The sequence below is a fragment of the Dasypus novemcinctus genome, chromosome 3, assembly GCF_030445035.2.
Source record: "Dasypus novemcinctus isolate mDasNov1 chromosome 3, mDasNov1.1.hap2, whole genome shotgun sequence".
Classification (NCBI taxonomy): Eukaryota; Metazoa; Chordata; class Mammalia; order Cingulata; family Dasypodidae; genus Dasypus; species Dasypus novemcinctus.
In genome coordinates this window covers 146,091,327-146,117,271 of record NC_080675.1, presented here as the reverse complement: position 1 = coordinate 146,117,271, position 25,945 = coordinate 146,091,327, and the positions used below count along the sequence as shown (strand labels likewise).

General features: G+C 41.4%; 1 protein-coding gene and 1 non-coding gene across 3 annotated transcripts in view; both read right to left on the bottom strand.

Moving 5' to 3' along the window:
• The window catches only part of THSD4 (thrombospondin type 1 domain containing 4), a 634,788-nt gene that overhangs the window by 598,574 nt on the left and 10,269 nt on the right, over positions 1-25,945 (bottom strand). For both annotated transcript variants that reach the window (XM_058294432.2, XM_004451032.4), the window contains exon 2: positions 3,524-3,631. In XM_058294432.2, the coding sequence (XP_058150415.1) occupies positions 3,524-3,552 (29 nt within the window). In that variant the 5' untranslated portion in view covers positions 3,553-3,631. The remainder of the gene's footprint in view (positions 1-3,523; positions 3,632-25,945) is intronic.
• TRNAG-CCC (transfer RNA glycine (anticodon CCC)) lies at positions 24,295-24,369 on the bottom strand. Its single transcript has one exon. It is a non-coding gene; the product is annotated as a tRNA-Gly (tRNA).

The window sequence follows — 25,945 nt, the reverse complement described above, 5'->3', positions numbered from 1 at the left end:
GAAAAATAAATAAAAGGCATACAAATTGGAAAGGAAGAAGTAAAACTTTCATTATTTGAAGATGATATGATCCCATACCCAGAAAATCCAGAGTGGCAGGATATAAGATTATTATGCAAAAATCAAGTGTTTCTATACACTAGTAATGAGCAATCTCAGGAGGAAGTCAGGAAAAAATTCCACTTATAATAGTGACTAAAAGAATCAAATATTTAGGAATAAACCTAACCAAGGACATAAAGCACTTGTATTCAGAAAAGTACAATGCATAGTTAAAAGAAATCACAAAAGACCTTAATAAATGGAAGAACATTCTGTGCTCATTGATTGGAAAACTAAATATCATTAAGATGTCAATTCTACCCAAATTGATATACAGATTCAACGCAATTCCAGTAAAACTTCCACCAGCATTTTTTAGGTAAGAAATGGAAAATACAATTATTAGTAACTTTTGTTATTCAAAGGACTTTGTCAAGAAGGTGAAAAGGCAGCCCACTCAATGGGAGAACATATTTGGAAACCACATATCCAATAAGGGTGTGATTTCCATTCTATATAAAGAGATCATACAACTCAACAATAAAAGAGCAAGCAATCCAACTTAAAAATGGGCAAAAGACTTAAACATTTCTCCAGAAAGGAAATACAAATGGCCAAAAAGCACATGAAAAAATGTTCAATATAACTAGCTATTAGGGAAATGCAAATCAAAATGACAATGAGATATCATCTCACATTGCAGAGAATGGTCACTATTTAAAAAAACAGAAACCAGTAAGTGCTGGAGAGGATGTGGATAAATAAGAACACTCCTTCACTGTCGGTGGGAATGTAAAATGGTGCAGCTTCTGTGGAGGACAGTTTGGTGGTTCCTCAGGAAACTAAGTATAGAACTGCCATATGATCCAGCAATTCTACTACCAGGATTATATCTAGAAGAATTGAAAACTTTTATGTGAACAGACATTTGCACACCAATGTTCACAGCAGCCTTATTCACAATTGTCAAAAGATGGAAACAATCCAAGTGTCCATTGACTGATGAATGGGTAAACAAAATGTGGTTTATACATACAGTAAATTACTATGTTGCTGTAAGAAGAAATGAAATTGGGACACAAGGCAACATGGATGAACCCTGAAGACATTATGCTAAGTGAAATAAGCCAGACACAAAAGGTCAAATATTGCCTTTAATATAAATTAAGTATGAAGAATAAATGCATGGAGTTAAAACCTAGAGTATAGGTTATTAGGAGATAAGAGGAGGGCTGAGAAGGTGTACTGATGCTTAATGTATGTATGAGTTTTAATTAACTTGACTGTAAATGTGTAGAAATGGATAGAATTGATGTGACACACTATAGTGAGTAGAAATAACACAAGTGGTTTATAAATGGGATTGTGGCTGAAAAGGTTAGTCTAGGGGTGTAAATGTCAATTGAAAGAAAGCTAGAGAATAATCTAGGGACTGAATAACATAGTGAACCAGAGGTGGATAAGGATTGTGGTTAATAATACAAATACAAGAATGTTCTTCTATGCACTAGAACATATGTACATCACTATTTCAAGGCGGTAAGAATATAGGCATGCATGGAAAAAATACAATTAAAGTAACTTATGGCCTATAGTTAACAGCAATATTTTAATATTCTTGCCTCAATGTCAAAGAAGATACTGTATCAATGCTAAGGGTCAATAAAATATTCTTGCCTCAATGTCAAAGAAGATACTGTATCAACGCTAAGGGTCAATAATAGATGGTGCAGTATGGGATTTTTTCTTTTGGACTAAGGAAAATGTTCAAAATTTATGGGAGCAATGATTGCAGAACTCTGTGATGAAAGTAAGAGCCACTGAGTGTACACTTTGACTAGATTCTACAAGACATGGGACTGTAAAACCAGTGAACCATGTGGTAGAAAATTGGGGTTAACAATACAAATATGAGTGTTCTCTCATGAACTATAACAAATGTACATTACTAATAAATACTGTTAATAAGAGGGGGTATATGGAAAAAATATAACAAGTGTATGCTATGGACCATAGTTAGTGGTAATAGTCTGATCATGTTCTTTCATAATCTGTAACAAATTTTCCACAACAATGTAGGGTGTTGATGGAGGGGTGATATATGGGAATTCTGCACATTAAGCATCACTGTTTTGTAAGCTTCCTACTTCTCTAATTTAAAAAAATGATAAAGAAAATAAACAAACTAGATACTAAGGCTGATGTATAAGCCATCATCCATAAATCCTAATTCAAATTTTGGTATTTATCAGAACAGGATCATTGTTTTCATGTGAAATTATAAATTTAAATGTCTAAAATAAATTCATATCACCAAACATTGCCATTATCTATTCTATATATTTGGGGGTTTATATGGGATTTTGACTGAATGAAAGATTTTAAAAGGAATTCTGTCAACTTGAAAAGAAAAGCTTGAAAACAATATCCATAACACCCACTGAAGTTCATATGCTCAGAGCTCTCATCCTGACACTGCCAAGTAAAGGAATCTGGCAGTGGTTGATTTAAGCTCTCTGAGCATTGGTTTTCTGAGGGATAGCAGTATCTGCTCTACTTAACCTCACATGGTTAATGTCAGGATGAAATGAAAAATGAAGGAGAAAGTCACAGACATTTTGAACAGAAGGGACAATTTTAAATATATTTTTTAAAAATTTTAAATAAAATACTTAGAATTTCAAAATTCCAGACAAATTAAGTCAAAATCTGTGGGGATGGGGCCAGAGAATGATATTTTTTAAAACTCTTGGAAAGCAGATGTGGCTCAAGCGACTGGGCTTCCATCTATCTCGATTCCTGGGATTTCCTGGTAAAGGTGAGCTGGCCCATGCTACAGAGAGCTGGCCTGCACTGCAAGCTGATGCAACAAGATGACACAAGAACAACAACAAAAAAAAGACACAGAGGAAAGACAATGAGACACACAACAAACCAGGGAGCTGAGGTGGCTCAAGCGATAGAGTGCCTTCTCCCCCATGTCGGAGGTCCCAGGATCAGGACCCGGTGCCTCCTAAAGAGAAGACAACAAGAGAAGACAGACAGACACAGAAGAACACACAGCGAATGGACACAGAGCAGACCGCAAGCACAGGTGGCAGGGGGTGAGGAGGGGAATAAACAAAATAAAATGAATCGTAAAAAAAAAAAACTCTTTTGGTAATTCTACTATGCAATCATTGGAAAAATCCACTAATCTAGTCACACCTTTATTTAAAATAAAAACATGAGGCCTAGGGAAGGCCTCCCAGCAAAGAGCAGAGCACAGCTCAGAACTCGAGCCACCTGGGTCTCACCATAGCACACGGCTCCCCAGGCCTTGGAGGTCTCTGGGAATATTGAACTATCACACACAAATACATGATATATCAACATGTATAACACACCCGTAAGGTCAGTTATAGTAAGAAACGCTCAGGAAAACTCAAATTTTGAATTTCTCATTCTCCCATTTTCTTCATTTAAAAGATTCCCCACTTACCTGAGAGAACCCATGAAATGGGAAACCATGATGTTGGAGGTCCAGGAGAAAGCAAGGTCTCCTGAGAGATGTTGCCAGTTTGGGGCAGGTGGGAACGGTGTTCAAATCCTAAAGAAAGAAAACCAATGTTACTGTTAGCATCATTTGCTTAAGAAGATTCTAGAGACCAAAGAGATGTTGCTGGTTCATGAGAAGCATAAGCAAGGCCACTGAAGCCAGAAGTGGGCAAACAGAAGGCATTTTTTAAAAATGCCACTGCTTGGTTATGCTTTCTAGGCTTTCCCAACTGAAATCTGATGATGAATGAACATGAGGTAGTAAGTTTACAGAACACACAGCAAAGTGCCTGATCCAAAGAAGATCAATAAATTGCAATCAGTATGATCGCCTCACACTCAGGCTAACAATGGAGTTGGACTTAGGCAAACCTGCATTAGAAATCCAGCTCCCTCTACTACAGGCTACTTGACCACAGGACAATCTTCACCTCTGTGTCTTGATTTCCACAACTACAAGTGGAGGTAAAAATATTGCCAAACAATAAATAAAAAGGAATTAAGTACTAACACATGCTACAACATGAATGAACCTTGAAAACATACTAAGTGAAAGAAGTCAGTACAAGATACCCGCATATTGTTCGATCCCATTTAAAGGAAATGTCCATTATAGGCAAATCTATGGAGACAGATAGCATATTAGTGGTTTCCAGGACTGAGGGAGGGGGAGTGGAGGGAATGGAGAGGACATGAGGCTTCTCTCTGTTCTAATATTAGGCTGTGGTGATGACTGCACAACATTGTGGATACATTATGAAATTTTGAAATACACACTTTAAATGGTAAAATACATGTTATGTGAACTATATCTCAATAAGGCTGATTTTAAAAAGCCTGCCTAAAAAACCATTTCAGGTCATTCTGGAGATAAAAGAAAGTGGCAGGTGCAATGTGCTTAGCCCAGTGCCTGGTACACGGTGACACTCGATAAATGGTAGACCTGGTGATACTGATACAGGAAAGGGTCAAGCACCCTTTGTAAAATGTGTGACCACACCTATACACCCTACTCCACTCAGAAACCCTCACTACTGGCAACTTCAAAGCATCGTCAAGAAAGCCAACAGTTGCAAAGGTAAGTTCTAAATAGCATCTGAATGCCTGCGATGGGAACCTTGGTTGGAACATAATGGAACTTGGGAAGAAAGCAGACCCCAGTCCAGCCTCCTCTTCCTAGCATCTCCTTGCAGGGAAAAGCAAATAAATGGAGCAAGGTTTCGAGTGTGCCCTGGGTCCTCTCTAATAAAGGCAGAGAATTCCAGGATCAAGGTTTCCAAAATTTTTACTGGCAGGCGGGGAGCCCAGGGATCCTCAGGGGTCCTTGGCCTTCCACACCTGTGTGGCAGCCCCTTTTACTGGTACTTTCTGCAGACACCTTGTCCAAAGAAGTCACAGATTCATCCATGTTACCCCATGTGTTTGTACTGTATTCCTTCTTACAGCTGAGTAGTACTCCATGTGTGTATATACCACATTTTGTTTATCTATTCATCTGTTCATGGGCATTTGGGTTGACTCCAAGTTTTGGCAAGAGTGAACAATGCTGCTGTGAACATGGCTGTGTAACATGCATGTATCAGTTTGTGGCCTTGTTTTCGGGTCTTCTGGGTATATACCCAGCAGTGGCACTGCTGCGTCATATGGCAAATCTATAGCTAGTTTTTTTAGGAACCGCCAAACTGTCCACCAGAATGGCTACATTCCCAGCAGCAGTGGATGAGAGTTCCCATTACTCTGCATTCTCTCCAACACTTGCAGTCCTCTGTTTTTTTAATAGCCACCAGTCTAATGGGTGTAAGATGGCATCTCATCGTAGTTTTGATTTGCCTTTCCCTTATAGCTAGTGATGTTGAGCATCTTTTCATGTGCTTTTTAGTCATTTGTATTTCTTCTTTGGAGAAGAGTTTGTTAAAATCTCTTGCCCATTTTTTTAATGAGTTGTTTGTCTTTTTATTTGAGATATAAGATTTCTTTATAGATGTTGGATATTAGGCTCCTATCAGATATATGGTTACCAAATATTTTCTCCCATTGGATAGGCTGTCTTTTCACTTTCTTGACAATAACCCACTGGATGGACTGGGGTAGAGTGTGAACTACAATGTAAAGTATGGCCCATGCGGTGTGGCAGTGCTGCAGGGTGCACTCACCAAATGCACGAATGTGCCTCACTGATGAAAGGGGATGTTGATGTGGGAGGAGTGGGGGGGCAGAGTGGGGTATATGGGAACCTCTTATGTTTTTTAACATTTTGTGTGATCTATTTATCTATTTTTCTTTAAAGACAATTAAAAAAAAAAGAAGGGAAGCAGTTTTGGCTCAACATTTATAGCATAGGCCTACCACATGGGAGGTCCAGGGTTCAAACCCGGGACCTCCTAATCTGTGTGATGAGGTGGCCCACATGCAGTGCTGATGCGAGCAAGGAGTGCCGTGCCACGCAGGGGTGTCCCCCGCGTAGGGGAGCCCCATGCGCAGAGTGTACCCCGTACGGAGAGCCACCCAGCAGGGAAAAAAGTGCAGCCTGCCCAGGGTGGCACTGCACACACAGAGAGCTGACACAGCAAGATGACGCAACAAAAAGAGACACAGATTCCCAGTGCCACTGACAAGAATACTAGCGGGCACAGAAGAACACATAGCGAATGGGCACAGAGAGCAGACAACTGGGGGCAGGGGGCAGGGGGTGAGGTAGGGAAGGGAAGAGAAATAAATTTTTTAAAAATAAATCCTCAAAAAAAAAAAGAATACAGATAATAATTATAAAAAAATAAAGAAGAAGAATTCACAGAATATCCCTCCTGCAGGCATGTGCCCCAAGGTGTGGTGGGGAGGGGCCCACTGAGCCACACTGCCACGCGGTCTGAGTTCCTGGGACCTAGGGTGGGCTCACCCTATAATGCCACCAGGCTTGAGCCCCCAGGTGATTCTGCCGGTTTGAGCCTCCAGGTGATTGTGGTTTGTGCTTCCAGGCATGTATGTCTTTATTTCCATTAAATGTACATTCAGGGTCTTGGGGTAAAAAAAAAAATAAAACTTCAAACTTTCTTCTCACTAGGAAGGATGAGGGGAGGAAAAGAGTCATGAGAATCAGAAAATTCCATTTGCAGAGGGAAAAAAAGATTTTAAAAGTTACCTCCAGCCCTTTTGGGGGGTTATTAAGGAAGTAAAGCCTCTTAACTGTAATCACCCCTAATTAGCCATCAGGAACTCATGAAGTTACTTACAGTATTGAACGCCCTTACATTCTTGGCTCTCAGCCAGAACATACACTGAGATCCACTAGGAAGAAGGCCAACAAGTGCAAATTGGAATAGTTAAAAACCTCCTGAATCCGAGGTGTGATCCTGCTCTTGGCTGGGGAGCAGATGAGGGAGAAAAAAAGAGGATTTAACTTGGGAGTCAGGTGAAGTCTTTGCCAGGCTCTGGATAATCAATAACTATTTGCCCAATATCTGTGTGTTCAGGTCTTCCCTGGGGTGCTACGTGATTCAACAGAAGGATGAGTCAATGCAGGGTCTTACCTTTGCTATCTAGCTTAGGGAGAAAAAATTTAAAAGTCAGGGAAAAGATGTTGTGATCCAAAACAACCTAAGGGAAATAGGGTTACATACAGCCAAAACACAAAACAATCTAGTTCCAGGGAAGACCCATCACTGTAGAGGTCTGGTCTGGCACCAGCAAGGAAGATGGGATTAAAATCAAGCCTTAGGTATTCAAGTAGGAAAGGAAGAAGTGAAACTTCTCTTTTTGCAAATGATATGATCCCATATCCAGAAAATCCTGAAACTCCAAAACAAAGCTCCTAGGGTAATAAGTGAATTCAGCAAAATAGCAGGGTACAAAATCAACACCTCAAAATCAGTAGTGTTTCTAGACAAAAACAATGAACAATTAGAAGAAGAAATCAAGAAAAGAATTCCATTAATAACGGCAGCTAAAACAAGCAAATATCTAGGAATATATCTAAACAAGGATGTAAAGGACTTATACAGAAAACTATAAAATATTGTTAAAAGAAGACCTACATAAAGGGAAGGACATTCTGTGTTCATGGAGTGGAAGACTAAATATCATGAAGATGTCAACACTACCCATAGCTATTTATAGATTCATTGTAATCCCAGTAAAAATTCCAACAACCTTCTTTGCAGAAACAGAAAAGCCAATCATTAAATTTATATGGAAGGACAAGGGACCCCAAATAGTTAAAGCCATCTTGAAAAGGAAGAATGAAGCTGGAGGTCTAGCACCTTCTGATCTTAAAACTTATTACAAAGCCACAGTAATCAAAACAGCAGGGTACTGGCACAAGGACAGACATACAGAACAATGGAATTGAATTGAGAGGTCAGAAATCGACCCTTACATTTATGGACAATTGGTTTTTGATAAGTGGGCAATGACCACTCAATTAAGAAAGAATAGTCTCTTCAATAAATGGTGCTGGGAAAACTGGATCTCCATTTCAATAAAAAAAGAGGATCCCAACCTCACACCACATACAAAAATCACCTCAAAATGGATCAAAGACCTAAATATAAGAGCTAGAATGATCAAACTACTAGAAGAAAATGTAAGGGAAGCACTTTCAGGATCTTTTGTTGGTCAATAGTTTATTAGACTCTACACCCAAAGCACAATCAACAAAAGAAAAAAAATAAAGATAAATAGGACCTCATCAAAATTGAAAACTTTTGCACCTTAAAGGACTTTATCATGAAAGTATGATAACCTACACAATGGGAAAAAATATTTGGAAAACACATATCAATAAAGGTTTAAAATTCAGAATATATAAAATAATCCCCCAATTTAACAACAAAAGACAAACCAATTTAAAAATGGGCAAAAGACTTAGATAGACATGTCTCCAAAGAAGATATATGAATGTCCAGAAAGCAAAGGAAAAGATGGTCAACATCACTAGTCATTAGGGAAATGCAAATCAAAACCACAATGAGATACCATTTCACCCCCAATTAGAATGGCTGCTATGAAAAAAAAATAAGTGTTGGAGAGGATACAGAGAAATAGGAACACTCATTCATTGCAGGTGGCAATGTAAAATGGTGCAGCCTCTGTGAAAGATAGTTTGGCTGTTCCTCAGAAAATTAAGTTAGAACCACCATATGATGGTGCTATCCCATTATTAGGTATATACCCAAAAGAACTGAAAGCAGAGACTGGAACAGATACTTGCATACTGATTTTCATAGTGGCATTATTCACAACTGTCAAAAGGTGGACGCAACCCAAGTACCTATCAACAGATGAATGGTATATATGTATAATGGAATATTATTCAGCCATAAAAAGGAACAAAGTTCTAACACATGCAACAACATGGATGAACCTTGAAGAGATTATGCTGAGTGAAATAAGCCAGACACAAAAGGACAAATTTGTATGAGCTCACTCATTTGAAACAATTAGAATAAGTAAACTCATAGAGTCAGAACCTAGAATAAAGTTTACCAGGGGATGGGGTATGGACAGGGAATGGAAAGTTAAGGCTTATGATATACAGGGTTCTGATTTACAATGATGGAAATGTTTTGGTAATGGATGATGGTGGGGGTTGCACAACATTATGAACACAGTTAACAGCACTGAAATATATAGCGGAATGTGATTAAAAGGGGAAATGTTAGATTGTATATATGGTAACAGAATAAAACATTTTTTAAAAATCCATGGAACTACACTACACAGCAAACCCTAAATTAAACCCATGGGCTTAAATTAATAACACAATTATAAAAATGTACTATCATCAACTGTAACAAATGTTTCCTACCAATGGAAGGTGTTGGTGGGGTGGTATATGGGAATCATAAACATTTTATACATGATTGCTCCATAAACCCACAACTTCTCTAATAAAAAATTTTTTTTAAAATGTTTTTTAACCAGGCCTTATCTTAAGCAAGTTACCAGTGAACCATCTAGAACAGCTGATGAGAATGCACACACTGTAATCTTAAAGACATGGGTCTGAGGCCAGCCTTCCCATTAACGAACTGGGTGACTGTGGCAATGAACCTTTCTGCCTTTCCATTTCCTCATCTGTAAAAAGAGAATACCTCAGAGGGTTGTTGTATTAAATATTTATTGAGACTCTGCATGACCCGGGGGCTAGACATATACACACAAAACAGGCATGCCGCCCCCCACTCAAGGAATTTACTGTCTAGATGCTAGAGGACTATACACTTTAAACAAACTAAAACATAAATAAAATATGAATAAGACTCTGATAAGAGCCATGAAAGAAAGTCCACACTGCCTCAGAAAGTACACTGGGCAGTGGTCCAAGAAGGCTCCTCTGAGGAAGTGGTCCTTTCGCTGGGGCTGTGTAGGAGTTGGCCTGGTGAAGAGGGAGCGGAGGGCACCCAGGGAGAGGGAGTCCCACGTGGAAAGGCAGGAGGCAGGACCCCCTGAGGAGTGCTCGAGGAACTGGGAGGAAGCAGAGTGGGGGGAACAGGACGAATGAGGGAGAGTATGGGAAGAGCTGACCCTGTCCTTTGAGGTAAAAATTCCCAGAACACGGCAAACGAATGGTTGAAGAGGATAAGGGAAAGAGAGGTGTCAAAGATGACTCCTTCCCAATTTTCTGGTGGATGAACATAGCAAGGGTCACTGTAGCTTTGTTCTGGTTTTGTCAGGAAAGGAAGGCCAGCATTGAGGGCATGGGGTGTAATGCAGAGAAGTGGTCTCCAGAGTGGGGCGACCATCCAAACAAACCTGACAAGAAGTGGACCAGAAAAGCATCTTAAGTCATCAGGACAATGTGAAAACAGAGTACAACCACCGCTGACAACCAGGAACCTCATCCTCCACGTGTATTACGCCTTCAGATACTTCCTGGTAACGGAATGAAGCCATTGTGGCCATCAAGTCATTTAAAAATATCATTTCTTCATCTTTATCTCGTCCTCTAACAATTTTATTTTGGATGTATGTCTTATATGGATGCACAATACAGTGATATATACATAAATAGCCAAAAATATATTAGGGATGCACGCACAAATGTTTTTCACTGATGGGGTGTGCAATCAAAAAACATTTGGAGGCCACTATTCTAGTATGTTTTTTGGCCTACTTCTTCTCAGATTTGATTAGTCGCTGTTTTATCTCATGATATGGTTGCTGAGCTTATACTAGGAGCAGAGGTACTGGCTCTGCCATTTTCCCGTTGTTCACTTGGGCTGTCATATTAACACTATGTTAAATCAGGTCTGTTTTGCAAATTGCAAATCATGACCCATTCGTCTGTCATGAAATTTTGCGGGTTGCAACCAGTATTTTTTTTTTAATAAAATAGGAAATGAATGAAAGAGAAGAGAATATACCAGAGTTTATCACACATTCTGGAAAACCAGAAGGCAGCAGAGGACTCTGATTTGGGACAGTAAAATTGTGAAGACACTGTAGAGCCATGCTGTTATACAAGTCCCTGAAAAGGTGGCACTGGGAGAATTCTGGTGAGATAGGCAAGAAAAGAGCCATTGTAGGGAAGCAGACTTGGCCCAATGGATAGGGCATCCATCTACCACATGGGAGGTCCGCGGTTCAAACCCCGGGCCTCCTTGACCTGTGTGCAGCTGGCCCATGCGCAGTGCTGATGCGCCCAAGGAGTGCCCTGCCACGCAAAGGTGTCCCCCACGTAGGGGAGCCCCACGCACAAGGAGTGCGCCCCGTAAGGAAAGCCGCCCAGCACGAAAGAAAGTGCAGCCTGCCCAGGAATGGTGCCGCACACATGGAGAGCTGACACAACAAGAAGACGCAACAAAAAGAAACAAATTCCCGATGCCGCTGATCAGGATAGAAGCGGTCACAGAAGAACACACAGCAAATGGACACAGAGAGCAGACAACTGGGGGAGAGGGAAAGGGAGAAAAATAAATAAAAAATAAATCTTAAAAAAAAAAAAGAGTCGTTGTCATTTCTGGAGGAGGGAGGGTCCCAGTGAAAATGAGGTCTCCCAAAAATATCTTCAGCAGCAAAACACCCAGCAGATAGAGTAAACACCACGCTATCTATAGAAGTGACTCCACCTTCCGAGGTTAGCTTCTGTTGATTCATAACCTTTCTTGACAATGAACAAAAAATGTACCCATCTGGCTTCTGTCAGAACACATGCTGCCAGGGGGATGGAGGTCCCACTTTCCCTCCTTCCACAAAGCCACAAAGATACTACAGAAAAGCTGACACAGTCGCCTGATTTGGTGCAAGCTAAAGTCGCAGTCCCCACACACCTGGAGAAAGTGGCAGGGGGCTTCCAAGGCTCAGGAAGGCAAGAAGAGAAAAAGGGGCCCCAGGGCAGAAGGTGTCACTGTGCCCGAGCAACTGCGCTGCCCTGCTGCCTCTTGCCCCCACAGGCTCACCTCTGCCCCTTCTCCTCACAGGCTGACTAACATTCATCTATTTCCACCTGTACTGCATGAGAGGACGGTCTGCTCAGCCCCTCAAGGCTGGGTCTGGAAAGGCCACCCGGCAGCCACATCCCCAGGCAGTCCTCCCCTGCCCCTGCCGGCCACACATTCTGTCTCCTGGAACTCCCACACCAGAGCGACCACCCAAACACAAGCCCCAGTCCCTGGCGGAGAGGAAGAGACTCATCAGCACAAGCGGAAGGACCAGAGATTTTAAAATCCAGTCCTCAGGAAGACGTGCTGAGGACAAGGTCTCAGCACACTGGTTCTGCGAAAGCCACCGCAGGAGGGGCTTGACAGCACGGACCCTCCACGCCAGGTCCAGAGGCCGACTCATCCTCTCTTCTCCCACATCCCCATCCTGCTCTCCTGTCCCTCCACCACATCCATAGACTTTCTTCTCAGAGAACCCTGACCAATTATTTGCAGTGCCACTTACTACTCGCACTTGAACACAGACCGCTGAGACCAATGCTCTTCTCACTCCATCTAGACGTCCTTTCTCCCACCTATCAGAATCTTGCATTGCTAGAAACTCAATACATAAATGACGGACTGATGAATGAATGAACTCCAGCTCAAGGGAGCACCGGGAGATGAATGCCTGGTACCAGCTGAGCATGCAATAAAGTCTGAAGGGTCAGTGGAGGAAGGAAAGAATGACTGTGCTTCTAATAGTCCTTCACCTCTTAGAAAACAGGGTTTTTGTCTGATTTCTCTCTTTATGCTACTTCTGGTGAGAAGTCACTGTCTACAGATGGCCCAAGGACAGAATGAGGACGCTACCGTCTGCAGGTGCACCTCCAGGGAGTGTCCTCACTCAGACCCTCCCGAGCACCACAGCCCTTTCAGGAAATCCTGCCCCAGGGCCCGGGGTATCCCGGGAGGCTGACCTTGAAGGTCTAGGGCGGGTCAGATTTCTGGCCTCTTCCTGCTCCTCTGAGGACAGCCAGAGGGATGTTCCCCCTACATGCCCTGGGCTCACAGTCTTTTGTCCTATCCCCTAGCAGAGCCCATCTTTTTTTTTCCCCTATCATTTTCAAACTCAGCCACACAATTCATTCCTTCCCACTGAACCCCCATAGTACTGCTTGGCTGGCTTACCCAGAGCAACCAGAACCCCACAGAACCTGAATTAGGAGAAAATGTTGAGAAAATCTAGTAAAACTCCCTGGCTACTTTCAAGCAAACACATTATAGTTGGTTTTGTTACGTATTAATGAAAACACCTGGCTCCTCTTTCTTACCTGGAGAAATGAGGTAACCAGCAAAGATTAACTAAGGATTTCAATGCCAAGCACATCATTTTTGTCATAATTAACATTAATGTGGTGTCTGTTTGTTTCCAGTCCTAAGAAATGTTTCGCAGGTAACTAAGGAAAAAATTCAAGGGCAGAAATATCAGGCAGGCAAGATATTTTATTATGAGCCATTTGTTCCTGGTTCTCTAAATAGTTGCTTTTTCAATTTCATATGACATTATACTGCAGATCAAAGGGGGGATATGCAATTGGAGGAAGAGAGCTTTCCAGTCCTCAAATGTTACTTAGTCATTTGATTTACAGCAGTTGATAAACCTGGTTACATTTCTTTACTTCCGTGTAAGCCTCACAGGCTGAATTTAGTCCTCCAATCCAGCAATTGTCAAAGTCATGATTTGTGCTGTCTTTCTCCCCCAAAACATGGGACCTCGTCCTCAAAGACTTACATTTTAGATCCCTGGTGCCTAGAACAGTGCCTGGGGCATAGCAGTTGTTCAGTGAAGACAGAAAGAACTTTACAAACCATGGCAACCAAGGCCAGCCTCATTTGGAGGCCTTCTCTTCAAGGAAAAATCCTACTGAGCTGCCAAGGTGGCATTTCCCAACCTGGAATCTGAGCAGCTCCCTGACTCTTCTGTAGTAATTGCTAAGCGTTTCTAAAATTAACGCCAATACACAAGTAAATAGCTGTGATGGGATGCAGACCACCTTACCTTGGAATCAGAGACACCTGAAGACAGATTCCGTCTTCTTCCCCACAAAGACTCAACCTCTCTCTCCCTGGCATTCTCAGCCAAGAGCAGTTTATAATCCCTGGGTTGTAGTCATCAATAGAAAAGCAATCAGATCACCACAGCTGAGCTCTGCTTGGGAACCACAGCTTTTCTGATGTGCTGCCCAGGCCTTCTCCAAGATGATGTTCTGTCTCATTCCAAAAACCAAACAGGCTGTCCAGCCGCCTGGGCCAAAGGCAGGTGGCACTGGGGTGAAAGGCAGCTTTGGCTCAGGCTGAGGAACCCACCTGATCCACCTCGCCTTCCTTCTGATACAAAGCCCAGGTCCCACTACCTCCAAGTGGCTTCGTGCCACCCTGGCAAGCATCTAAGTACATCTGTGCAGGTGCACACGCACAACACACACAGGTTTGCCAGGGAAGGAGGGAGTTGCCGAGTGCACACATCTCACACTAAAAGAGAAAACTCCTACAGAGCAAGGACCATGTTCATCCACAAATGATCTGGGTGAGATTTCAGGGCTGGTGCAACACTTGGCATTCTTTAAGGAAAAAAAGAATCTATCTATAAATTGCACATGTTTATTGAGGAAAATTTGAAAACTACAGAAGAATATAAAGAGGAAAGCCATAATCACTCAAAATCTCACCATCCAAATTTAACCACTGTTACAACTCTTTGGTGTTCTTCCTTCTATTTTCTTTTCTAGGCATAATGCTTATACATACTGCCTACATATTTTATCTAGAATATTTTTGAAAAAACAGAATCATATATACAGTTTTGCATCCTTTTTTTAACTTTAGATTATAAGCATCTCATTAATAATATTAAAAATTATTTTTAATCTCCGTAAATAGCCCACCCTGTGGATGGACAATAACATATCTAATAATGTTCCCTTATTGTTGGAATTGGTGATGAACATCTTTGTAGAAAATTCTTTACCTGCTCCTCTGCTTAGTTCCTCAGGATAGATTCCTAAAGTGGGATCACTAAGCCTCAAGTTATGACTATTTAAGATATTTCATATGTAGACATTATTTTCCAAAAGAATGTGTCAACCTAAATTCCCTCTAATGGACAAATACAATTGCCATTGTTGAAATTGTCATTATTACTGTCTTTCCTAACTTAACAGGTAATTAGTGAGGGTAGGCCAGTTGCTGCAACAAACCACCCCCAAAATCTCAATCGTTTAACACAATAAAAGGGATTATGCTTAATTCTCTGTCTGAGGTGAGTTGGCAGGGGTGCTCTGCTCCACACAGTCACACAGGCATCCAGGGACCCAGTCCTTACTTCTGGGGGCCCTGCCAATGTCAGAATCCTTGGCTGGATTCTCTCCATTCTGTCAGCAAACAAGTGCTGAGTTAGTAGCTTCACAGAGGTGGCTTAAGTTCCCACCACTCATATTCCATTACCCAACTCATTCATATGGCCATACCTCACAGCAAGGGAGTTGGGGTCTACCTCTATGCCCAAAATGAAAAGCGAAACTTCTAGTGACCATCCAGCCAGTGTTTGTCATGACAGGCAAATAAATGCTGTCATTTTAATATGTACCCCTTTAATTTTAAGTAGAGTTAGAACAGATTTATTTTTATTGGCCATGTATGCTGTCTCTTCTGTGAATTTTTTACAACTTCTTTTACCCATTTTTCTGTAGCACTCACAAGGTTTACACTAATTTTTAAGAGCTCTAGCTATATTAAGAATATTAATCTTTGTCAAATTCAGGGCCTTTTCGCAATTTGGTTTGGTCTTTTAATTTTGTTGATAATTTTTATGTAAATAAGTTTTTATTTTATGCCTTTAAATGTATCAATTATTTCCTTTGTTATTTCTCTGCTATGACATCTTATCAGAGAACCATAAAGCACAAAGACACTGGAAGATACTAATCCAACTCCTCAATTTCATTATTTTGCAATCAGTGATTCAGAGATGAATAAAATGATACTCAAATAAGATGACCGGTACTAGGTATCACAGTTAATTAGAGACAAAGCTAGGACTAGAGATGTTAAAAATTAATATTTATTAAGTGTACAGTATGTGACAGGCTGTGCTCAACATTTTAGAAGCATCATTTTAATTAAATCTCAAAACAATCCTATAGTAATAGTAGGTACTATTACTATCTCCATTTTACAGAGAAGAAAACTAAAACTCAGAGAACTGAAACAACATACCCCAAATCATATAGCTAGAGGGTGGCAACAGCATAATGTGAACCCAGGTTGGCCTAATTTTTGGAACCATTGCTGTTCCTAGCACTACATTAAACTGCCTCTCAGGTCACCTATCACACCACATCAAATACACATTTCCAGGCCCCTCATACCATACACCTCATACCATATACAAAAATCAACTCACAGTGCACCAAAGACCTAAATACAAGAACCAGAAGTATAAAACTCCTGGAAGAAAACATAGGGAAGTATCTTCTGGACCTTGTGTTAGGCAGTGGTTTCTTAGACTTTACACCAAAAGCATAAACAAAAGAAAAACAGATAAATGGGATGTCATCAAAATAAAAAACTTTTGTGCCTCAAAGGACTTTATCATGAAAGTAAAAAGACAACCTACAGAATGGGAGAAAATACTTGGAAATCATATATCTGATAAGGGATCAATATCCAGAATTTTTAAAATCCTACAACTCAACATAATGACAACCCAATTTAAAAATGGGCAAATGACTTGAATAGACATTTCTCCAGAGAAGATATGTAAATGACCAAAAAAGCACACAAAAAGATGTTCAACATCATTTACCATTAGGGAAAATCAAGTCAAAACCACAATGAAATACCATTTCACACCCACCAGAATGGCTACTATTAATAAAATGGAAAAGGATGCGAAGAAATAGGAACATTCATTGCTGCTGGGAATGTAAAATGGTGCAGCTGCTGTGGAAGATAGTTTGATGGTTCCTCAGAAAGTTAAATATAGAATAACCATATGACCTGCTGAACCCATTTTTAGGTATATACCCAAAAGAATTGAAAGCAGAGAATCAAACAGCAATTCTCATACCAATGTTCACAGCAGAATTATTTACAATTATCAGATGACAGAAGCAAGTGCCCAACAAGTAATGAATGGATAAAAAAAAATGTGGCATATACATACAATGGAATATTATTCAGCCATAAAAAGGAATGAAGTTCTGATGCATGTTAGCATACGGATGAACCTTGAAGACATCAAGTTGAGTGAAATAAGGCAGATGCAAAAGGACAAACATAATATGATCTCACTGATATGAAATAATTAGAATAAGCAAATTCACAGAGTCAGAAATTGACTACAGGTTACCAGTGGTCAGGGTAGGGGTAGCAAATGGGAAGATAATGCTTATTTGATACCGAGTTTTTGTTTGGGGTGATGGAAAAGTTTTGGGAATGGATAGTGGTGATGGTAGCAAAACATTATGAAGATAATTAACCATACCAAAATATATATATAAATATATATGAATGTGGTTAAAAGGGGTAAGGTTAGGTTGTATATACGTTACTAGCATAAAAGTTTAAAAAAAAAAATTCATAGAACTACACAACACAATGAACCCTAAAGTAAATCATTGACTATAGTTAATAGTAAAATTATAAAAATGTTCTCTCATCAATTGCAACAAATGTACCACACCAACACAAGATGTTAAAAACAGGGTAATATATGGAAACTCTGTAGTTGGTACATTTTCCCATGTAGCTAACAACTTCTCTAATAACACACACACACATTTCCAGGAGAGTTGCTTATGCTCACATTTACCAGGTATCCAGCACACAACTCCAGTGTGGGCCCCAGCCAGGTAGATGCCGTGTGTGAGGTCTGCTCTGCCCCATTCACTCCAGGACGGCTATGGCCTTGAGGCCAGGATATTTTCCCAGTGCCCCCCACACATCTGCCCACCTAAAACTCATCCCAGCTTGGGATGCTTCAGCTACCATAAATCAGCCAGCCTGGGTGCTTCTGAACATCGGGGGAAAGGATTTGCTGTTTCCTGCTCTACTCCTGGGGCTTCTGCACTGACATTTGAATTATGTTATTTTTTTAAGTGACAGAAATCTAGCCAATGATTTGTAGTAATCACTGCTGTGCAATGTAAATGTTCCGTGTGGCCTTACAAAAGGAAACAGAAATCTAGCAAATTATCTTACTTCCTTGACACGATCTTGTGATGGGTTGGTATTAGGTAAAGCTGAAATTGGATGCGGTGATTAAAAGATTATGATAATGCGAAACATACAGTTATCACATGAATTAGGAAATATTTTCAAGTAAACCAAGAGAGGAAAATCACTGGAGTCCAAGTTCACCTACAGGCCAAGGAGGACAAGAAAAGACAATTGAGTTTAGCAAGAATAAAGCCGTCATCATACCCTCCTTCTTAAATTCCATTATCAAGGGCTGTGATGTCACACTAATCTGCTCTCTCCCTATCTCTTCTGTCTCCTTGGTTGGCTCTTTCTATAACCCAAACCAGGACTAGAAAACTTTCAAGAATAATACAGCTCCCACTAAGATTCACGTACTCTGGGTAAGTACTCTTATACTCTGACCTCTTAGATTACTGTCTCATGCTGAAATCTCAAAAAGCCAACATATTGAGACTTATTCTCCAGTATTTCCAGTTATCTCCTGCTGATGGCCCACCCAAGATGAGTAAAGACTCCGTCACCAGTTCCACACCAAACCCTCTTCTACTTAGCTTTCCTTCTTTGATGGTGGCCTCGCCATCCTTCCAGTGAATAAAGCTCAAAGCTTACCTGGGCTTTCTGTGATTCCCTCTTCCTGTGTGCCTGAGGTCCAATCTCCTGCCAATTCCAATTATTCCTTTGTATTACCTCTCAGATAACCTCTTTCCTCTCCACTCTACCCTCCACCAGCCTCATCCAAACCTTTTACCAGGTAATTGCAGCTAATGCTTCTTTCATCAAAACCATTTGGGTATATCTGTGTGAGTCTATTTCTGGGGTCTCCTCTCTGTTCTACTAATGTAGGTATCTTTCTGACACTCCACCAATACCACACTGCTTTGATTATTGTAGCTATACAGTAAGTCCTGAAATCGGGTAGACTGACTCCTCTTACTTTATCCTCTTTCAAAATTGTTTTCAGACCCTTGATTATGGTGTGTCTTAGTGTGAACTTCCGGGGGTTTATTCTATTTAGAGTTTACTCAGCTCCTTGGATTTGTAGGTTTATGTCTTGGGCTGAACTTGGGAATCTTTTTCAGCTATTATTTCATCATGTACTTTTTTTAGTTCCACCCTCTCTTTCTTCTCTCCTTCAAAGACTCTGATAACATGAATGTCCCACAGGTCCTTGAGGCTCTGTTCATTTTTCTTCTCATCTACTTTCTCTGTCTTTCAGATTGGATAATTTCTATTGTTCTATCATCAAGTTTACTCATTGTTTCTTGTCATCTTCATTTTGCTGTTGAGCCCATGACTGAGTTTTTTTACTTCAATTATTGTATTTTTTTAGTTCTAAAATTTCTATTTAGTTCTTCTTTATAGCTCTTATTTTTATTTCTTTGCTGAGGCTTTCTATTTTTTTTCATTTGTTTCAAACACGATAGCTGCTCTAAAATCTGTTAGGTAAGGAAGCGGACTTGGCCCAATGGATAGGGTGTCCGCCTACCACATGGGAGGTCCGCAGTTCAAACCCCGGGCCTCCTTGACCCGTGTGGAGCTGGACCATGCACAGTGCTGATGCACACAAGGAGTGCCCTGCCACACAGGGGTGTCCCCCGCACAGGGGAGCCCTACATGCAAGGAGTGCGCCCTGTAAGGAGAGCTGCCCAGCACGAATGAAAGTGCAGCCTGCCCAAGAATGGCACCACACACACGGAGAGCTGACTCAGCAAGATGACCCAACAAAAAGAAACACAGATTTCCGGTGCCACTGATAAGGATAGAAGCAGTCACAGAAGAACACACAGCGAATGGACACAGAGAGCAGACAACTGGGGGGGGGGGGGAGAGAAATAAATGAAAAATAAATCTTCAAAAAAAAAATGTTAGTTAATTCTCACTTCTCTGTCATTTTGGTGTAGCATCATTTTGACTATTTTCATTCATTTTGAGATCTTCCTTGTTCTTGGTATAAATGTTTTCAACTGAAACCTGGATATTGTAGGTATTATGTTATGAAACTCTAGATCTTATAAAGCGTTCTATTTGAGTAGGCTTCCTCTGATACCACTCTAGCAGGGAAAGGGGGTCCTACCTCATTTCTGCCAGATAGGGAAGGTTCCCTACTCATCCTCCATTGACATCCAAGGGAGAGTTACTCCTCGTTACTGCTGAACAAGGGTGGGAATTCCAGATCCCTGGCAGTTCTCCACTGATACCTCATTACTGTTCCACTTATAGCTTTCACTGGCACCAGTGAGCATTAGGAGGTGGGATGGAGGGCCTCATTATTACTGGGCAGTGGTAGAAGTCCTAACTCTCTACCAGGCCTCCTCTGACACTACTCCAGTGGGAAGGGGAAAGGATGCCTTTCTTCTGCTAGGAGGGAGTGGGAGCCCAAGCTCCCCGCATGGCTCCGCAGACACTTACAGATTATGGAGGGAGGAGGGGAGCTTTCATCAGTGGTGAGGATGAATGTCCGGGTTCCCTACTTGGCCTTTCTGACACTACCTATAATGGGGCACCTCATTATCTCCTGGCTAGGGTGAAAATCTAGGTTCAGCCTTTGTTGGTGGGGTGGGAGTGGGGCCATAGATTTTTTGGTGGTGTTTGGCTGGAGTAGAGCAGTTATTGTCTAAAAGGTTTCTTTCTTGCTAGGCTGCCCTTTCCTGCACCTTTGGCTACAGGCAGCCAGCCCATGTCTCTAGCTGAAGAATGGGATATATGAGGCAAAAAGTAAACCCAGGAAACTCACCACCAAATCATTCCTCAGATCCCAAAGTCCCTAGCCATTCTGCCTTCTTCTCTCTACTTTTCAGTTCTCTTACGTTTGCTTTATATATAATATCCTGGGTTTCAACTGTACTTCACAGGAGGAATACAGGGAAATATATCGCCTCCATTTTCCCAGAAGTTAAATTTCCCTTCAATTAATATTATTTTTAAAACTTTATTTTGAAATAATTTCAAACTTACAATAAATTTGCAAAAGTAACAAAAACAATACAAGGAATTTCAATATACCCCCTAACCAGATATATAGACTTACCATCTTTTTAGTGTTTTGCCACTTTTTTTGTATCATTATATCTATCTACAATTTTTTAATGATAAATATGAATGAACAGCCTAGGGGCATTAGACAAATACTGAAAAGGAAGGTAAAAAATAAAAAGAACAAACAACCTGGAGGAAACTAATAGTATAGGAAATAGAAGAAAGTCTTAAAAATATTTTAATTAGTATCCGCAGAGAGATTATGAGAAGTTATTGCATCCAGAAACAAGAATAGAACACTATGAAAAAAGAATAGTCAGAATAAAGAGCTCTTAACAGTAAAAAACAAATTGTCCAAATAAAAAATTCTGTAGTTGAACTCATTGGAGGATAAATTTAAGGAAATAGCTCAGACAGTACAGCAGAAAGACAAAGAGGTATAAAATAGGAAACAACAGACAAGATACTCATCATTATATATAGCAGGTTACTTTAAAGAAGAAGAAGGCAGGGGGTAGGGTGGATTATATATAAGAAAATGATAGAAGTAGCCATATCTGGAGAGGGGTTTGGGATAGCAGGGTACAAGGATAGCAACATAACTTACTTTTTACTGTACATCCTTTTGCACAGCTTGAACTTTTCTTAAATCAATTCAATGAAAAATACATACATTCATAAATACATAATCTAGTTGGTGCAGCTGCCAGAAGTTCAGAGCAGCATTAGGGAAAGAGAGAAGGGCTCTAATTTCCTTCATTTACAAAGCAGGGAGTTAGGACAGACTGTCTATAATTGATCAAACAACCACAACCTACAAATGTCACTCCCCTGAAAAAAGTCCAAAATTCTCAAACAGGTCCAACAGACCATTTCTGATCAGATCAGATCCCAGGCAGCCTCTGCAGCTCATGCCCCTTCCTCCAGCCACATGGGACTTTTCTTTTCACATGCATCCTACTGTATTCCCCAGGCTGTCATAACAATGCTGTCTCTGCTAGACATGGTCTTTCCTTGCCCACCTCTTTGCCTGGCTATCATTGTCTCCTTCAAGCCTCAGCTTCTCCAAGAAGGCCTCCCTAAGGCCCCAGATTTAATCAAAGCTCCCTGTTGATTGCTCCCACAGCACTATGCACTTTTGCAACCCTAATCTGCCCATGTGATTCTCTTTCTCACATTGTCTTCCCCTATAGCCAGTAAGACTCCCAAGACAGGGCCTGAGTCTGTCTTATGATCCTTATAGTAGCTCCAGTACCAAAAAGGCTCCATGAATGATTGCTGAAAGACCTTATCCAGTCCATGAATATCACCAATGAGGAAAGCAAGTCTAGAGGAAAAAAGCGACTCATCCAAGGTCACAGCTTAGCAAATGACAGAGCAGGAACTGGAATTCAGGTCATCTGACATCTAGTCCAGCATTCATATCAAGTCTGATTTCCTCTTCCTAACATCAAGGCTTCCTCTAACCTAGCTCCTCTCTCACTCACCTCATTCCTTCTTTTCTCCTCCAGTCACTCACTGTCCCCACTGCCCTGTTCTTGAAATACACCTCTCTTCCTTCCCCTTCTCTGCTTTACCTGCACCATCACCCCTCTACAGACCAAACCTCACCCATCTTCTAAAGCACAGCTAGAATCCCACACTCTCTGGACAAGAGCATTTCGCTCCATGCCCTACTGCTGGTACTTCTCTTACAATAGCCTCTGACCATTTCATGCCTGTAAGGTCCTTTTCTTCATACCTCCTTATAACCTGGCACATAAACACTTAATATATAGAAATCAAGAATGGGGCTAGATCGATGAACAATTACACCTCTTCGAACAATCCAGCCCAAAGGTCAAATCACTAGTCACTTCTGTGAAGACATTTAAATGTACGTTTCACATGAAGCACATCCTAAATACTCTAATGCTGTGATTTTCGGTATTGTATCCGTACAATGTCTATTTGCCCTTGTTTCTAAATGTCTGGCTTACTTAGAATCACAGAGAGTTAAAGTTAAATGAGCTTTCAGAAATTATCTAATCTATCACCTTTCATTTAGGAGTGAAGAATTAGCGACCAAGAGACAGGGAATAGATTGCTTGAGGTCCAACAGCAAGTGGCAAAGTCAGGACGGAACACCAGTGCCCTTGGCTCCAGTCCACTTGCCAACAAACCAAAGAGCAACCAACGCACAGGAAGAATGCCCCGCCCGCCACCAGCACAATGAAAAATCTCCCCCGCCAAAATACAGCGCCTCCCTTCACATCCTGCCAGACGCCAGGCTAGAAAGCACACGTGGTTGTGCACCATCGCCCCCTAAATAACACAAACACACATCTGCTCAAGACAGGCCTTCCACCCAACACACACAGCAAAAGCATCCTGGAGAGCCAAGAACCACAGCACCGCAGGCACCTCTGTGGCTGGCGGGCTTCCATCGGGAGATTTCTACCGTCAGAATCCCTAAAAACCAAGATCCACCAGGAACGGTGGGTCTTGGAGCAGCTAGCAGGCCAGGTGCGCCCCTCCTGGCTGGGGAGCCCGGGCTGCACCCCGCGGGAGGCGCCTTCCTTGGACCCGGGGCCTCTTGGCCTGGCCTTGGCAGACCAGCGGTCTCAGCACACCGCAGCTTATTCTCCAGCAAGGGAAAGCTGGTGACCCAGGAGGGGAGACGCTGCTTTCTGACAGCCTTTGTTTTTGTTTCCATTTAAAAGGTTAGTGACTTTACTTCATGTGGAAAGAAGCAAAGTAACAATTTCAAAGAGGCTCAGCATGTTTTGGAGCTGACCAAATATACAGAACTTTTGAGTGGGGAGGAAAGGAAAGGGAGGAGACGGAACAAAAGCTTCTCCAGCATCCCCCACGTGCCAGACACAAGCCTTGGTGCTCCTTCCATGCCCTCCATGGCTTTTACCATAAAAATTCCAGCCAGAATCAAGTTCCACACTCCTGACCACCGGCCATCAGGCAGTTGGACATCAGGCAGAGGTGCTGTACTCCAGGACGGTATTCAACAGTAAACAATTTTATGGTATAAGATTTGAATCATGAAAGAGAATGATATAACAATATTAGTATAGTCATTTGATGCCTGGATTTTTAAATATTATGATTTAAACTTTTTATTTTTAGGAGGTACTGGGGATCGAACCCAGGACCTCAAGCATGGGAGGCAGGTGCTCAACCACTGAGCTATACCCACTCCCCTAAACTTTTTTAACTCATTAGAATACCTCCTTAAAGAATTATAAATTGTAGCTAAGTATTTGTCCACATTGGCAACCCTCAGTCTGATAAATACCAGCAATCTTTTGCTAGGACTTGTGAATTAAGCTAGAGTTTTATGAGCACTGGAATGTCTATGAGTGATTTTGTTGATCATTGGGTTATTTTAACATTCATTCTTCTTAAAATTAAAAAAAAAACACTTTCAATCTTGTAGACATCTAGACCAAAGGTCGGCCAAATCTGGCCCACCACCTGTTTGTTCAACCTTTTTTAAAGGAAGAACAAAACTCAAAAGAAGACGACTATTTCGTGACATATGAACATTACGTGAATTTCAAATTGCAGTGTCTATGAATAACGTTTTATTGGAACACAGCCACACCCATTTGTTTTCCTATTGTCTACGGCTGCTTTTGTGCTCCAAAGGCAGAGCTGAGTACTTCCAACAGAGGCCGTAGAGTCGAAAATATTTGCAGTCTGGCCTTCACAGCAAAGTTCGTCAACCCGTGATCTAGACCGTCTGTCAAATGATGGTGCTGGTGCCAGACTGAAAACACACCAAGAGGATGATGATAACCACCAGCAGCAGCTTGTTACTGAAGGTAGATGAGCTAAATAAAATGCTATTGAGAAAGCCAAACATCATCAGGGGACTCAGAGCTCGCAATTTAGGAGCAAGTCCACTGTGTAATGTTAGAGATAATGCTGACAGTATGAAAAGCAATATAAAGCAAAAATATGCATCCTGAGAATGTATCAAGTATCAAGCACATGCTCGCATTTTACATTTATTCTAGGGGGAAAAAGAGATCCGAATTCTGTGAGGTCTCCAAGAATGCGGCCCTTCCATAAAACACAACAGGCTTCTACTTCCCATCTCCCTCCCCCCACTTTGCTTCTTCCTACTGGGATGCCCACCCACCTCCAGTCTCTGAATTCCCACCAATCCGAGTCTGATGCCCCTTTTCTGGGCCCCCAGTCTCCACTGCCAAACATCAGCCACACTGATTAGCCTTTCTGGCCTGCCCCCCACACCCAGTCTGTAAGTAGCCGGCTTCCCAGAGAGAACTCCTTCTTTAAGATGGACAGAAGTTTTAGTGCTTATTAAAGTCCATAGTAGAAAAGAACAAATACCTTACAGTTTGCTCTCTCCTCTCATCCCTAAGGCATTATTAGCCAATTTTACAGATGAGGACAAGAGGCTCAAAAAGCCCACGCGGTCAGTAAGTGGCAGAGTCAGGATTTGCATCTGCAGCCTTCACAATGCACGGTGCTGCTACCGGGCAGATAGTAGGGTCTTGGGAAGTGTTGGGTGCATGAGTGAAGGCAGGCTTAGCAACACCCAGATAGAACCAGAAAAGTGGTCACTGAGAACTTTCGCTGCAAGGGTATTATGTTAACAATGACATAATTTCCCTTTATAATAATTTTCCTTAGAACGTCCTGACCTTCACAGTGGCTTACATCTCTCGCTAAGAGTGAAACATTGAGTTCCTCTGACCTGAGCCTGAAAAAAATGCAATTAATAAGGAAAGGGAAGGGAAGTTAGAAAG